The sequence below is a fragment of the Pelophylax lessonae genome (assembly GCF_965119305.1).
Source record: "Pelophylax lessonae genome assembly, chromosome: 9".
Classification (NCBI taxonomy): Eukaryota; Metazoa; Chordata; class Amphibia; order Anura; family Ranidae; genus Pelophylax; species Pelophylax lessonae.
In genome coordinates, this window is record NC_138776.1 from 249132442 (window position 1) to 249149228 (window position 16787).

Consider the following 16787-nt stretch of genomic DNA (forward strand, 5'->3'; position numbering starts at 1 on the left):
CTAACGCACCCCTGAATTCTGCACTCTGTACATAGCGTACTCCTGAACTCTGTACATAATGCACTCCTGAACCCTGCATTCTGTAAGTAGCGTAATCCTGAACTCTGCACTCTGTATGTAACGTAATCTTGAACTCTGCACTCTGTACGTAACGCAATCCTGAACCATGCATTCTGTACGTAGCGTAATCCTGAACCCTGCACATTGTTTTTAGTGTAATCCTGAACCCTGCACAGTTGTAGCGTAATCCTAAACTCTACACTCTGTACATAACGACTCCTGAAAGCTGCATTCTGTAGGTAGTGTAATCCCGAACTCTGCACTCTGTACGTAACGTATTCCTGAACTCTGCACTCTGTACGTAATGCAATCCTGAACCATGCATTCTGTACTTAGCGTAATCCTGAACCCTGCACATTGTTTGTAACGTAATCCTGAACCCTGCACTCTACATAACACACTCTTGAACTCTGCACTCTGTACGTAACGTACTCCTGAACTCTGCATTCTGTACATAATGTAATCTTGAACTCTGCACTCTGCACATAACATATTTCTGAAATCTGTACCCTGTACGTAATGCAATCCTGAACCATGCATTCTGTACATAGCATAATCCTGAACCCTGCTCATTGTTTGTCACCTAATCCTGAACCCTGCACTCTTTACATAACACACTCCTGAACCCTGCATTTTGTACGTAGGGTAATCCTGAACTCTGTACTCTGTATGTAACGTAATCCTGAACCCTGCACTCGTTACATAATGCACTCCTGAACCCTGCATTCTGTACGTAGCATAATCCTGAACTCTGTACGTAACATAATCCTGAACTCTGTACATAACACACTCCTGAACCCTGCACTCTGTATGTAGTGCACCCAGATATAACCAACTCTTTGAGGGCAACCACACTGCAATGACACCCCTGGTCTAACCCTTTTCGAGTCCATACAAAACTTAAAAAAAAGATTTGGCTGGGGATACATTTTTGAGAATTTTTGAGTTGCAGTTTGCTTAAAAAATATCAGATCTGCCCGATCAGTAGTGAACTGATCAGTTCACCTCTAAAGGCAACATTCCACGCGTTCAAAACGTTCAAGCATTTTCTATCGCTCTGTCGTGTTTTCTCTTATGGACAACAAGGCCAGAGAGATCAGTGAAGCACCTTCCGCATACCAAGCAAAAATATGGCTTCTCCCCCGTGTGAATTCGTTGATGAACTGCAACAGAAGAGCGGTTGGCAAACTTTTTGTCACAGTAGGAACATGAGAAGGGTTTCTCCCCTGTATGAATCCGTTCATGGCGCTCAAGATGAGAGCGGCTTGGAAAACATTTACTGCAATATGGACATGGCAGTTGCTGCTTTTCTTTGTGGGTTTTCTGGTGCAAAAGAAGAGAGGATCTTAACTCAAAACATTTGCCACACTCAGGACAAGAATTTAGCTTCTCCACTGGTAGTGTTCTGCAGGGACGAGTTAGATCCTCCTGGCCGGGCAATGCCTCACCTTCCAAGCAAGGATATGGCTCTTCTTGGGCTTGAATCTTCACCTGACCAACAAAATCCAGGCCACTATCAATGCCTTTCTCACAATCTGAACCTGGAATCTTTGCTGAGTGAATCACCTGGTGCCTCACAAAATGGGATTTGGAAGAAAAACATCTGCCACACTCCGAGCAGTGAAACGGTCGCTCTCGAGTGTGGACCTTTTCATGGGCACACAGTCCGGCGATTCTCATGAAACTTTTACCACACTTAGAACATGAGAATGGTTTTTCACCCGTGTGGACGCGGCTGTGGGTTTCAAGAGCAGAATTACAAGCGAAAGATTTCCCGCAATCAGTGCACGTAAACGGATTTCTTGCTTCCGCAGCCCTTTGGTATATCTTCGACCACCCTATATGATCTTGGGACTTTGTCTCTGGAAGACTTGACAACCTTTTGATACCTCCAGGACATTTTTGGCCAGAGTCAGAGACCTGTCTTAGAGGGCTCGCCATACATTCTTTTGAATCTGTGACTGTACCCACATCGCTGTAGTCATCATCCTCCAAAGTCGCCTCCTTTTTTATATAAGATACTGTACCATCTGCATTGATAATAGACATGGTTTCCATATGAGTGGAATTCTTTGCAGAGTAAGGGTTCATTTCCATCAAATTTAGATCCTCCTTGATTTTAACAGCTATAGTCTCAAAATGTTCATCATCGGAGGAAGATGGCTCCTTTTTGATGACCAGCAAAGTATCTGGGCTTAGATATTGGTCTGGATCATCTTCCATAGCCGGTTCTGGAGATCCTAGTCTTGTCTTGGAACTGTCTCTACTTGTACAATCGGCAGCCTGATCACTGCCACTGCTATATCCACTTCTATAACCTGCTGCTGAGAAATCTACATCACGACTCCCCACTGTAAAAAAATAAAAATATATAGATATATATAAAAATTACAGAAAATCAAAAGCCACAGAACTTTTAACCACTTGCCGCCCGCCGCAAGTACATATACTGCGGCGCTCAGCCCCGTGCAGGCAAAGTGACGTACCGTTATGTCACTAGCCTGTGAGCCAAAAGGGGGCGAGCGCGCGCCGCTGGAGGCACGCTCCCGCTCGTTCACGGACACCTCCGCGCGAGTGACCGGCGGACCCGATGTCACTCGCGATCGTCAGTTACAGAGGGAGAAAGGCAGGCGGCTAATGTAAACACAGCCGCCTGTCATTCTCCCTTGTGTAACAGCAGGGATCAAACGGTCCTGCTGTGTAGGACCGTTGATCTCTGCTGTTACACACACAGCCACATCCCTGCACAGTTAGAAACACGCCCCTAGGGACACACTTTTTCTAAGTCGGAGCGACTTGTATCGCTCCTATTAGAACGGGTCCTGTGCTAATCAATGGCAGGCGACCGACCGCGACTTAGTCAGGCGACCAAGTCGACTGAAAAGTCGCGCTAGTGTGAATTGACCCTTACTGTACTGTTTGTAAACACAGAACTCTGTGTGCGACTGGACACAGCCAATCAGCAAGTTCCAGCCAAAATGATTGGCTGAAATCTGCTGCAAAACTCATGCTGTGTCCAATCACAGCACTGGTCAGCCGAACCGGTGATGTACAGGTACATTGTCCAGCCTGCCTTTGCCGGCCGTCTGCAGTAAATCTACTGTGGGCAGGCGGCAAGTAGGTAATTGCAAAATTCCTTCTTCCCAAGATAAACAATAAAGAGAAAATCTTCCCTATTCTTGTTGTCCTGGGATGATGGAACATGTATCTTTATCTGAAGATTCCCCAACTATTCTTTCTTTATTCTGGTGACATAATTAAATAATCTATAAGTAATAACAGTTAATTAGATGAGATGCATGGATAAGCTATTTGCAATCTATTTTTCCAGCGCATGCCTGAAACAATGGATTCTTGTTTTGTTACTAGGGGAATGGTTGGCCTGACTTGCCAATACGATCGAAAAGTTCATAAAACAACCTCCAAATGTTTTCCTGCCCTAGCAGACCCATGTTGAACTTGGTAAGGGGCAAGGATGTTTGGACGCAACCCTGAACCCCTCACTCCGGGATTTACCAAAGTTACATACAAAAATGTCTCACCATCTTTGCCCTTTGATGGTTTGATGCCCTTGCTTCTCCTTTGACACCGTGATCTGCGGTGGCAGAGCTTCCCGATACGATGGCCTTCATCACCGGTGTCATTGTCAGAGTCCATAAGTTCTGGTGATTTGTAGGATAGAAGGTCGTTAGGATACGTGTGATGATATAAGTCGAAATTGTGGTCGGTAGGACTTTCCATGAATTCCATCTCTGGCTCCTCCACCACCATCACCTCGGTCTCTTCGGCATCCAATGCCTCCTCCTTTATAAATATGGATGTACGATCACAATCATCAGGGAAGTCATCTGACCTACGTCCATCCACACTACGGGCTTTGTATTGCTCCACATCATAACCTGAAAGAAGGTCTCTTTCTAAGGCATCTGCTTCGGGGTCATCCCCTTCTTCTGTAACATAAACATAATGCATAGAAACCAAAGATAGAAGACCCACAAAACTTTTTTTCCTAGCTTTTGGATAGAGCATTTTTAATGCTATTTGTATCCCCGTCGGGAGAAATTTTGTCATTTCCTGTTCCACATTTATGACCAAAGTGAAGGAATTAGCCCCTTTAACAGCTGTCCCTGGAACATTTGCCATGTTCCAGTGACAAACTATATTACAAATGACAAACTTATATATATAAGTGTTGGAGGAAATCTGAGAACCCTGAGGAATCCCATGCAATCACTAGGGATGCACCGATCCGACTTTTTGGGCACCGATCCCGATGCCGATCTTTTGCTTTGTGAAATCGCCGATCCCGAGTCCGATCCGGAAGTACTGTTTTGTGAGCTTATAACAAAATAATACTTCCGGATCGGTATCGGTATCGGCAGATACCTTATAACAATTGTGCATTTAAGAGGTTAAACTTCCCTCCTCCGGCAGACGGAACGAAAAGATACATTGTATTCATTGTGTTTACTTAACTGGGAGATAGGCAACATTTTTTTTTTCCTCTTTGACAGCTGTTCTCTGCTCCCTCATAGCTATGTAAAGAGCAAAACCGGATCGGCCGTGGATCTGTTAATTTTACCGATCCCCCGATCCAGCTATTATGGCCATTATGTGCCGATATCCGATCCTAATATCGGATCGGTGCATCCCTAGAAATCACAGGGGGGACATGAGACTCCATGCAGGTAGTGTCCTTGTTGAAGTTGGAACTGAGGACCCCAGTGTTGCAGGGCAGAAGTGAAAACCACAAAGCCACCATACTGCCATTATGACCAGAGCCAAATGGAATATTTTAGGTGGGCACTGGTCTGGGTTATCACTGACTACACTCTTATATCTCTGAAACTGATTGCTTAGCTCCGCCCACCAAAAGGTCAATTACCACCAACGCTGTCAATATGGAGTTTGTATATCCTTCCTAGGTTTCTGTGGGTTTCCTTTTTTACAACCACAATTTAACTAGATTCCTCCAAGGTGGGTCAGCATATGACTAGAGTAGTAACACTATACCAACGTTCCTCAACTTGGGTGCCATTTAGGTTCCCCTGGGGCCATCGATAAGGGGGTACCACCTGTCCTGGCAAACAGGGAGGCCCAGGCAGCAGGGGGAATCAGATGTGGGCAGGAAGGGAGGAACATCAATACTGCGGCAATTACAGAAACAATGCCATACGCAGCTCTCTACAGTAGCTAAAAGTAGGCGGGAGGGAGAGAGGGAGAAACCGGCTTTCAGCTGCTGTAGACAGCGGCATAGGCCCCGATCCCCCTCCTTGTCCTGCCCACATCTGATTCCCCTGCAGGCTGCTGTGTGTCCCCTCACAGCGCTACCGGCTTTCCCCTACTACTGGCTGCTGTGGGCACATAGGAGGATGTTCAGGATGGAGAGCGGGGGGAACATGTGATTTACCGGCCCCTTCCTTTAGTGAATGAAAACAATAAGTGATCATTGTGTTCATTCATAACTGAAGCATAGTAAACATTGGTTTATTAATGAACAGGAGCCTCTTTCTCCTGTTCATTTATCTGCAGTGCAGCTGAGGCTGCAGAGAAAGGAATTGAAGAATATGTGTCCTCAGTTCCTTTCTCTGTCTCAAAGGTGAGATTTAGGGGGTCTGTTTAGACCCCTGTTATTTCACCTAAGCCCCCCCCCCCCCCAGCAGCCTTGTAAAAAATAGTAAAAAATTATTTTTTTAAAAAATGTAAAAAACAATGTTAAACAATAGCCAAGCTCTGAAGCTCTAGGGCCAAGACTTATGGTGTCCCACCAGCACCATGGCAAATCATGACACCAATCCAGGGCAGGTGGCATTCAAGGCCACCCCAGAATTCAGAAGAGGACAGAGTACATCTCAATCAAGAACAGCTCCACATCCTGCCCTCTGCCATGCTGCTGAATTAAGGTAGGGTTCTGATAGGAAGAGGGGACTCTGTTATGGGGGTTCTCTGACATGATGGGGAGGAATGGAGGGACCATGGCATAATGGAAGGCTTCTGAGGAGAACTGGAGCTTCAGATGTTAAGTTAATTTCATCAAGGTGGTTGTGTGCATCGTCCCAAGCTCAGGTTTCCCAGGGATGGTAAGTAACAATCACGTCAGAACTGCCTTGAGATTTTGTGTACCTTTGAAGGACACTAGAAAGGACATGTGGCCACAACATGAATTTTGATGACACCCTTTATGAAGGTCTTATCGTAGAGATTCTATGTCCTATTGTCATGTAATTGCCCTACATAGCTTGGGATCATCAGCAAACACTGAGATCGAGCTGTTTATTCCCATTTGTAAACAAGATGAACAGAATTTGTCCCAGGACTGAACCCTGGGGCACTCCGTTCCCTATCTTAGACCCTGCAGAAAATGAGCCATCTAGCCGTACCCTCTGGACATGTTTCTGTAACCAGTTTTCTATGCATGTACATACGATTTCTTCATTGCCAATGGAGCTTAAAGTGTGATTCTATTGATGTATATATTCTTAAAGTGGAACTTAACCACTGCATGTACGTTCTCCCCCCATAACTCTTCTTCACCACAATTGTACAAAATCTGACATGTGTGCAAATGTGGCACTGGTGCCTTCCAGGTATCTGGGACCTGGCAGAGACTGGAGGTGTATCTACTCAAGTACGTTAGATTTCTGCGCATTTGCATGCCACCAGCTCTTGGATTGCCATTACAGAGCTTGTTGACATTTGTGCGCACATGCAAAAATCCACTGCTGGTGATGTGCGAAAAAGTGGAGGCACAGTAACCACCCTACCTCCTGGGATAACTAAACTAATTAGGGAATTGGAGGACCTTAATTATGAAGAGCGTCTGCAATCGCTTGATTTATTCTCCCTGGAGAAGAGACGCCTGAGGGGGGACATGATAGCAATTTTTAAATATCTCAATGGGGATCTCAGCTTAGAAAAAAAGCTGTTCAGTCGAAGGGATTGCATGAGGACTCGAGGGCATACAATGCGATTAGAGGAGAAGCGTTTTAACCTCAGGCAACGTGGGGGGTACTTTACTGTTAGGGCTACAAGATTGTGGAATTCTCTACCACAAGAGGTGGTTTCTGCGGGTAGTATGGTGGCTTTCAAAAGACTCTTAGACGTACATCTCAAGGATCAGAACATTCAGTGCTATGTGAGATGATTACGGCCACACACGCCTACACAGGTTGAACTGGATGGACTATTGTCTTTATTCAACCTCACCTACTATGTAACTGTGATTTAGCAATCCCACAAGGCAGCAACATCCGCTGGCCTCACTTTCTCAAACAATGTTAGTAGGTTGGTCTGACAAGAAAGGTCCTTCAAAAATCCATGATGGATGATACTTATGATATCATTTTCGTAGGCAAATTCTTGAATATAGTCCCATACGATTCCTTCCCATACCTTGCATACTACTGATGTAAGGCTGACTGGTCGGAAGCTTCCTGGCATACATCTCAATACTTGTTTGATACCAGTATAACATGTTCTTTGGCCAATTCCTTGGTACCATTCCAGTCAATATGATTGACTTGATAAAAATGAACAATGGCCTAGCTATCTAGTGTACATTAGACCATAAGAATGGTATGATGGTCCACATTTACCACCAGACCCATGAAGCTGAATTCAATTTTAGAAAGGATAATTTCAGAAAAGGACTCTAGGGAAGGTGCTATGGCTAATTAATGCATAGACCTCATCCCAAAAGACATCAGACCGTAAGAAAGGTACGAAGGTCCACACTGACCACCAGACCTATGAAGCTGAATTAATCTTAGAAAGGCTAATATGGCATTTTTGTGCACAAAGATGTGCTGCAAAGTTGCGGCTTAGTAACCACACTGCCTCCTGGGATAGATGTGATGTAGCAATCCCACAAGGCAGCCATTTCCACTGGCCTCACTCTCTTTAAAGAGGTTGTAAACCTCAGAATTTTTTTCTTCAAAAAGTTCACCTGAAAGACAAACACATAATGAGCTAGTATGCATCGCATACTAGCTCATTATGATATACTTACCTTAGAACGAAGCCCCGAAGCGCCGACCGCTCACTTCTCCCATGGGTGACATGTTCTGTCACCCTTCTTCCGGGTTCGCGGCATCCGGCCATCTGATTGGCTGGACCCGCGATCATGTCACTCCCGAGCATGCACGCCAGAGCCAACGGTCACGACGCGGGGCTCTGAAGGAACGGCACCAGCGGCCGTTCCTTCAGATTGCATGCGCCAGTGATGTCACTGGCTGCATGTAAGGTAAATATCTCCTAAACGGTGCATGTTTAGGAGATATTTACAGTACCTATAGGTAAGCCTTAATATAGGCTTACCTATAGGTACAACTTGCAGAGGAGGGTTTACTTCCTCTTTAAATTACTACTAACTTCCGCATATAATATTAGTAGGTTGGTCTGACAAGAAAGGTCCTTCATAAATCCATGCTGGTTGATACTTATAATATCATTTTCATGTTTGGTACCAGTGTCACGTGTTCTTTGGCCAATTGGTTGGTACCATTGCAGCCAATAGAATCTACTTCATAAAAAAGAACATTAGCCTAGCTCATAGGTCTGCAACCCGCGGCTCCGGAGCCGCATGCGGCTCTTTTGAACCTTTGCCGTGGCTACTGGGTGGATGATAGCGAGGGGAGGAGGCGCACTGTGCGCCCCGACACTCCCCACTGTGGCGCTGTCCTGGCTGTGACGTCGCGTGGGGGGCGATGCGTGCGTCAGTCACGCACCGTCCCGACGTCACCTTCCCGCCCGCTGTCGGAGAGGAGGGCAGCGGCGTGCATGCAGGACGAAGAAGACGTCAGCAGCAGCACGCCAGGCACCAGTGTGAGGCAAGTGAAGTGATGCCTCAGGGGGGGCACACACTGCTTTGAAGGGGGCATGAAAACACGCTGGTCTCTGCATTGAAAGAGGGCATGTATGCTGGTCACTGCATTGAAAGGGACATGTATGCTGGTCACTACATTGTAAGGGGGCATGTATGCTGGTCACTACATTGTAAGGGGGCATGTATGCTGGTCACTGCATTGAAAGGGGCATGTACGCTGGTCACTACATTGTAAGGGGGCATGTATGCTGATCACTGCATTGAAAGGGGCATGTACGCTGGTCTCTGCATTGGGGTATGATCATTGGGCATAGCAAATTTTGCTATGGGGCCCTATGATTTCTAATTACGTCCCTGTTTTCGACCCCCCCGGTAGGTTTTTGTAGGTTTTGCGGCTCCCAGTTTTTATTTTTCCTTCGGAAACGGGTCCAAGTGGCTCTTTATGTCTTAAATGTTGCAGACCCCTGGCCTAGCTATATACTGCAGTGTACATCAGACCATAATGGTATGAAGGTCCATACTTACCAACAGACCTATGAATTTATCTTAGAAAGGCTAATTTCAGAAAAGGACTCTAGGGAGAGTTCAATGACTAATTTATGTATAGACCTCATCCTAAAAGACATCAGACTGTAAGAAAGGTACAAAGGTCCACACTTACCACCAGACCCATGAAGCGGAATTAATCTTAGAAAAGCTAATAAGGACACTAGGAAGGGTTCTATGGTTATTTTATTTAGGCTACATTCACACTTGAGCGTAGCGTTTTTGCGCGTTTTTTTACCGCGATTTTACCGCGATTTACAGGCGTTTTTTGTGCAGGTGTTTTTAGATTGAATAGAGACCAATGGAAAACGCCTGTAATCTGCCCAAAAAGAAACTCATGTACTTTTTTGAGCGTTGGGCGTTTTGCTCACAGCGAACGCTCAGATGTGAACAGGGGCCATTGAAATGAATAGGATTTGTCTTGTTGGGCGTTTTGAGAGCTGATCCTAGAGCAGAAAAACTCCCCAAAAACGCCCCAAAATGCCTACATGTGAACGGAGCCTTATAGCCATCTTTATACAAACAAGTAAAACGTGGTGCTCAGGTTTTATTGATTTCCAGCCCTAAAGTGAAGGTCGAGACCTAAAAAACAGCTAGGACAGGACACCTTACCCCAAAGTGACTATAAATAACAGTTCATCAAAATTCCTCTTACCTAAAGACTTGAGGGATTTGTGATTATCGACCATAACATCCTTGTAGAGATCCTTGTGTCCTTCTATATACTCCCACTCCTCCATGGAGAAATAGACAGTGACATCCTGACACCTTATAGGAACCTGACACACACAATGATACAGTCACCATCCAGACACATCCCTTGTCTGTTACTGGATAATGTCCCAGAATTCCCGGCACCGCTCACCTCTCCTGTCAGCAGCTCAATGATCTTATTGGTGACTTCTAGGATCTTCTTATCGTGGTTTCTGCTCCATCTTCTGGAAACATGGGAATGTAAATTAGGTGTCAGTCGCTCACCAGATTTCTTAAAAATTGTAAAATCCTAATTCAGAATAGAAAAATAAAAAAAAGGAACCATTAGCTACATGGCTTTGCTGGACCACCTTACAGAAAATAAAGTTGAACGGTGACAACTCCAGATTCCTCCTCCCCACTTGGTCAGGTCTGTACTTAATTAATAGAGATAAGAGTGAGGTCATGTGACCTCCCAGAATCCTCCTCACCTCTCCGGTCAGCTCTGTGTTTTATTAATAGAGATAAGAATAATGTCATGTGACCTCCCAGAATCCTCCTCACCTCTCCGGTCAGGTCTTTTTTATTAATAGAGATAAGAGTGATGTCATGTGACCTCCCAGAATCCTCCTCACCTTTCCAGTCAGGTCTTTTTTATTAATAGAGATAAGAGTGATGTCATGTGACCTCCCAGAATCCTCCTCACCTCTCCGGTCAGGTCTGTGTTTTATTAATAGAGATAAGAGTGATGTCATGTGACCTCCCAGAATCCTCCTCACCTCTCTGGTCAGCTCTGTGTTTTATTAATAGAGATAAGAGTGATGTCATGTGACCTCCCAGAATCCTCCTCGCCTCTCCGGTCAGCTCTGTGTTTTATTAATAGAGATAAGAGTGATGTCATGTGACCTCCCAGAATCCTCCTCACCTCTCCGGTCAGCTCTGTGTTTTATTAATAGAGATAAGAGTGATGTCATGTGACCTCCCAGAATCCTCCTCACCTCTCCGGTCAGGTCTGTGTTTTATTAATAGAGATAAGAGTGATGTCATGTGACCTCCCAGAATCCTCCTCACCTCTCCGGTCAGGTCTGTGTTTTATTAATAGAGATAAGAGTGATGTCATGTGACCTCCCAGAATCCTCCTCACCTCTCCGGTCAGCAGGTAGATGATCTCCAGGGTGAGATTTAATATAATCTCAGTCATTTGACTCCCATCTGTCTCCAATCTTCTCGGATGAAGCTGACATTTTGATAATGGATGCTGGAGGTTGTTATGTTGACCATGAAAGCCCTGTGTGTAGTGATACAACCCTAAATTATTATATCAAAATAAAGTGCAATTGAAGAAACTTAAAAATAAACCACTAATAGGGGCCATTCTAGTTATAACGGGTATAAAAAAAATTATGATCACACTTGATGATCATACTTCTTTATCACATCAACAGGCTATAATAACTGTAAGTACTTCCATTGGCCTATATCTACATTACAACCTAATCTTTTCAAGTAATGCTTGTCTGGATAGATCAAGGTGATAGGTGATGAAGTAAGCATCGGCAGCCTACTAAAAATGAAAGCAGAACCCTAGTTTAAAAAAAAAAAAATCCTCCTCCACCCTCCTCCTAGTTGGTCATTTATAGCGTAAGTTTAACCACTTGCCGACCGCCGCACGACTATGTACTGCGGGCAGTCAGCCCCTCCTGGGCAAAGCGACATATCGCTACATCGCTAGCCCACAAGCCTCTAGGGGGCGAGCGCGCGCCACCGGAGGCGCGCTCCTGCCACCCGCTCGTTCCCTGACATCCCCGCGCGAGTGACCGGCGGCTCCTATGTCCGCCGGCCACTTGCGATCTCCCGCTGCAGAGGGAGAAAGGCAGGCGGCTGATGTAAACAAAGCCGCCTGTCATTCTCCCTGGTGTAACTGCAGAGATCATACGATCCTGCTATGTAAGATCGTATGTCTCTGTGGTTAAGTCACAAGCTACGCCCCTTGACAGTTAGAATCACACCCCTAGGGACACACTTAACCCCTTGATCACCAATAAAGTTAACCCCTTCCCTGCCAGTGTCATTTTTACAGTAACAGTGCATATATGTAGCACTGATTATTGTAGTAATGTCACTGGTCCCCCCAAAAGTGTCAAAAATGTCAGTTAGGGGTCCGATCTGTCCGCCTCAATGTCGAAGTCCCGCAAAATAAATTGCAGATCGCCGCCATTACTAGTTAAAAAAAAAAAAACAATAAAAATGACATAAATCTTTCCCGTAGTTAGTAAATGCAATAACTTTTGCGCAAACCAATCAAAATACGCTTATTGCGATTTTTTTTTTACCAAAAATATGTAGCAGAAAACAAATTGGCCTGAAATGTTAAACAATTTTGATGTTTGCACTTTTTTTTTGAGAATTTCATATAAAAAAAATGTGAAAAATATTATTTTTTCAAAATTGTCGCTCTTTTTTTGTTTATAGCGCAAAAAGTAAAAATCACACAGGTGATCAAATAGCACCAAAAGAAAGCTCTGTTTGTGGGAAAAAAAGAACGTCAATTTCATTTGGGTACAGCATCGCACGACTGCGCAATTGCCTGTTAAATTCAGGCAATGCCAAATCGCAAAATAGGCCCTGGTCTTTGAGCAGCCAAATCCTCTGGGGCTTAAGTGGTTAATCTGCCTATATTTTGCCTTCCCTGGTGCCTCCTGAAGTTCAGCTTTAACCTCAGGCTCATTTAGGGAGAAAATTTGATTTTGACTGATGGGAGGCATAGAAAGCACTACAGAAAGCTATAGCAACCCTATAATTCAACACTAATTTAAAGATAATATAAGGTCTTGCTGGGGTAGATAAGAAAAGCTGATGTCTAGGCTTTCAGGCACATAACTGACACATAAGGGATTCCAAGGACCATTCTATTCCGAAAAATAATTTCAGCTCCTCCCTATTTTTATCTACCCCTGTTTTGAGTAAACATAAACAGAGTGAAAACTCCTGTGCTTTCCTCTGATGAAGTCATAGGTACGTGACACAACGTGTTGGCCAGAGCTGGGCAATGTCATTGCTATAATCCTAACACTTAATAAAACTCTGGTCTGGCCACATGTCGAGTATTCTGTCCATTTCTGGTCACCGATCCTCAGAACGGATGTGCTGGAACTGGAAAGAGTCCAAAGAAGGGCAACTAATGGCGCTTTTCCACTGCATGGAACCGAACGGTTCGGCTCGCTTTTGTGCTTTTCCACTGCTGGTACCGCATGGTACGGTGTAGGAACGGTACGGTACGGCGGCGCTTTTCCACTACATGGAACCAAACGGTACGGCTCGCTTAAACAGTACCACCTCAGTTGTGGTTCCAACTGGGCCGTATCGGTACCATATCCCACAATCCTTTGCATGCAGTCTTGACTGTTTGTCACTACTAGCCACTGATTGGTCAGAGAATCGTTGTTATCCCACCCACTAACTTTAGTACTACTTTAGTGGAAATGCAAACCATACCAAACCGTACCGAACTGTTCCAACACCGTACCATGCGGTACCAGCAGTGGAAAACCAAACCGGGCCAAGCAGAGCCGAGCAGAGCCGAGCCGGTACTTGCAGTGGAAAAGTGTCATAAGCTAGTTAGGGGATTGGAGGACCTAAATTATGAGGAGCGTTTACAAGCGCTTGATAAGGGGCATGATAGCGATTTACAAATACCTCAACGGTGACGCCTGAGAGGGGGCATGATAGCGATTTACAAATACCTCAACGGTGATCTCAGCACAGAAAAAAAACGAGTTAGTCGCAAAGAATGTAAGAGGACACAAGGTCATACAATGCGACTAGAGGAGAAGCAATTTAACCTCAGGCTACGCAAGGTTTTTTTTACAGTAAGGTCAATAAGATTGTAGAACTCTTCCACAAATGGTGGTAACTGCGTGGAGTATGGCTACTTTTAAAAGACTCTTGGATGTACATCTCCAAGATCAAAACATTCAGGGGTATGGGAAATGAATACATCCACACACACCTACACAGGTTGAACTGGATGGACTATTGTCTTTATTCAAACTCAACTACTATGTAACTATGTAACTAATTACGCACCAAAACCAGAAGTGGCGTTCCAAGAGTGATTTGTGGTCCCTTTATCTGAATGGGACATTGCTTTTAATTATATGTGACATATTAATTAAAAGGGGGGCTGTTGGGACCTGGAATGAAGCGGGGTTCATGGACAGCCAGCCAGCCCAACAGAATCAGATCGCATGAAATTGAACAAAATGGCTTCATCGTAGGTGTAAGGAAAAGTGCTAAAGTTAATGTAAATGTGGACTGTAAATCCTCTAGGTTAGTACAGACCAAGGTAAGGTCTGCCATCTGTAGTAAGGATACATAAAGATACATGGATAGTAGTCAAAGACTACAAACCAGTACCAGTCACGTACCTCCATCCCTATATTCAACATAATGATTAATTGTTGGGCATCATGGAGTTGGCGCATCCTTCACTACACCTTGGCTGTTTTTTGAGGGGGGTATGTTGGCGCCAATTTTAAGCGGCGGCTGCCACTCTGGAGAGGTCGCCTCTCCTTAATTATCATGATAGCGGGACACTGGGAGGGACTCGTGGTCATGCTGGGTGCACAAATATCTCCATTTGGAATAGATAGTTGTCACAATCTGGATGGAGGCCGAAGTGCAGAGAGGGCTTCCCTTGCAGCTCAGTGCGAGTCACCCCTGGAAGTGGTAAAGGAGGTGAAGCGTCCCAAGTAGCACAGGTCACCTGTGGTGAGCACCAGATGATTTCAGGAACTCTGGGTAAGGCAGGTAACTAGAGGAGTAGCAAAAGTCAGGCCGAGGGTCAAACACCGGTGATCAGTCCAAGAGCAAGGTAAGTAGCAGAACAGGGACGAGCCGGGTCATACACAGGTGAGCAGGCAGAAACAGAGTCCTTAGGCAAGCTGGGGTCATACACTGGGAAAACAGGCAGGTAGTAGCAAGAGCAAAGTCCGAGAGGCAAGCCGAGGGTCAAACACCAGGAGGAGATCAGATGGTTCAGAAACAAGCTGGGTCATAACAGGAAGTCCAAACAGGAAACAGGAAGCACAGGAACACAGGAAGCTGAGAGATAATCCAGCAATGAGTCGGCTCCTATGGCCACCTTTTATAGGCCAGCAGAGGGCAGTGTCAATTGAGGCAGGAACAACCATTGCTATTACTGGCAATGTTGCCAGTTCTCCTACGGCCATTTCCCTGACGGGCCAGCAGAGGGCTGTGTCGATTGAGCCAGGAGCGTCCATGACTAGTACTGGCAGAAATGCCAGTACGGCTGTGTCCCTGACAATAGTCCTCTCACATCCTGGGCAAACTGCACATCACATTTGGATCATGGTTCCATGTGGGAATACAATGTAACTACGTGGGAGGTTCTTTATCTATAGGTTCTTTTCAGCAATGTGTCTCCTTTCTACTTTTGGCCCCCTCCATGAGAAATTGCATGGTGGGTTCCATGCAACACCTCACATACTAGCTCATTGCTCTTCCTACATCTGCGTCATGGTTCATCTGATATGTCCCCTTATCCACACTGGCTTTCTGTTTTTCCAAAGTCACAGTGGTCATGGGTTATATTCACTTATGGTATCTAATACATGATAGTTACACATAATTTATTAATCCCATAGAACGTTTGCGCTAATATTTTACAATATCACAAAATACAACATTGAGACCCTCATCCTCATGGGGATCTATATATGTGTGCCCGGTCCATCTGCGGGTCTTCATCACCACAGCTCAAGGGACAGATACTCCTAGCAGCCCTCAGTTCGTAGTACCACATGTTTGAACTTTAACCAATACGTAAGAATTCTAGGGATGGATATCCTTTTCCTCCCGCTCTTATCCTCTCCCCTATGTGAGGGTTAAACATTAGACCAATATTGGCATTAATATGTCTTTTGCAGATATGTCATGCAGCCTGAGAAAGTGGAGCGAACGCACGAAACGCGTCAAGCTTTTTAGGATGCAGTTATGTCTTAAATATACGGTTTTAACTTTTATTTGGACCATACTATGTAATTTCCGCAATTTTTATTGATCTTATGACACAGAGTATTATTGGCTCACATTACTATATACTGGAATGTGTTGACATCCACCATACTTACGAAAAAGACACAAGTCCATCTGGCTCAACCAATAAAAAACAAAAAAAATGTTATGATGTCATCTATGTATAAATACACTGCTCAAAAACATTAAGTCTCCATTCACACTACCGCGACTTGTCAGCCTGACAAGTCGCGGTCTGTCGCGGTCCATGCAGTGCTAACAGGAGCGACACAAGTCGCTCCGACTCAGAAAGAGGGTCCTGTACTACATCAGGGCGGCCTCGGAGCGACTTGCATTGACATTCATTATATGAAGTCCGTGCAAGTCGCGCCGAAGTCGCGCTGAAGTCGCGGTGCACGCGATTTCACAGGTCGCCCCCGAAGTCGTGCCGCTTCAGTGTGAATGCGGTCTAAATGAACACTTTTTAATCAGAGTATAGTATCAAGTCACGTAAACTCCTGGGATATTGATCTGGTCAGATACATAGCAGAGGGGGTTGTTAATCAGTTTCAGCTGCTTTGGTGTTAATGAAATTTAACAACAGGTGCACTAGATAGGCAACAATGAG

The 16787-nt window shown here is 45.0% G+C and overlaps 2 protein-coding genes across 2 annotated transcripts in view; both read right to left on the reverse strand.

Annotated features, from left to right (window-relative positions):
• Window positions 1–16787, reverse strand: part of LOC309564360 (uncharacterized protein) — a 94132-nt gene that overhangs the window by 41315 nt on the left and 36030 nt on the right. Inside the window, exon 5 of the mRNA XM_082268987.1 lies at window positions 11268–11411. Coding sequence (XP_082125113.1) covers window positions 11268–11411 — 144 coding nt within the window. The remainder of the gene's footprint in view (window positions 1–11267; window positions 11412–16787) is intronic.
• On the reverse strand, window positions 1003–10289 carry LOC309562671 (uncharacterized protein). The gene is made up of 3 exons (XM_082266949.1): window positions 10086–10289; window positions 3603–4010; window positions 1003–2411 (listed from the first exon to the last, which is right to left on the reverse strand). Exons 1-3 carry the CDS (start codon window positions 10168–10170, stop codon window positions 1099–1101), a joined length of 1806 nt encoding a protein of 601 aa, XP_082123075.1. The 5' UTR covers window positions 10171–10289; the 3' UTR covers window positions 1003–1098.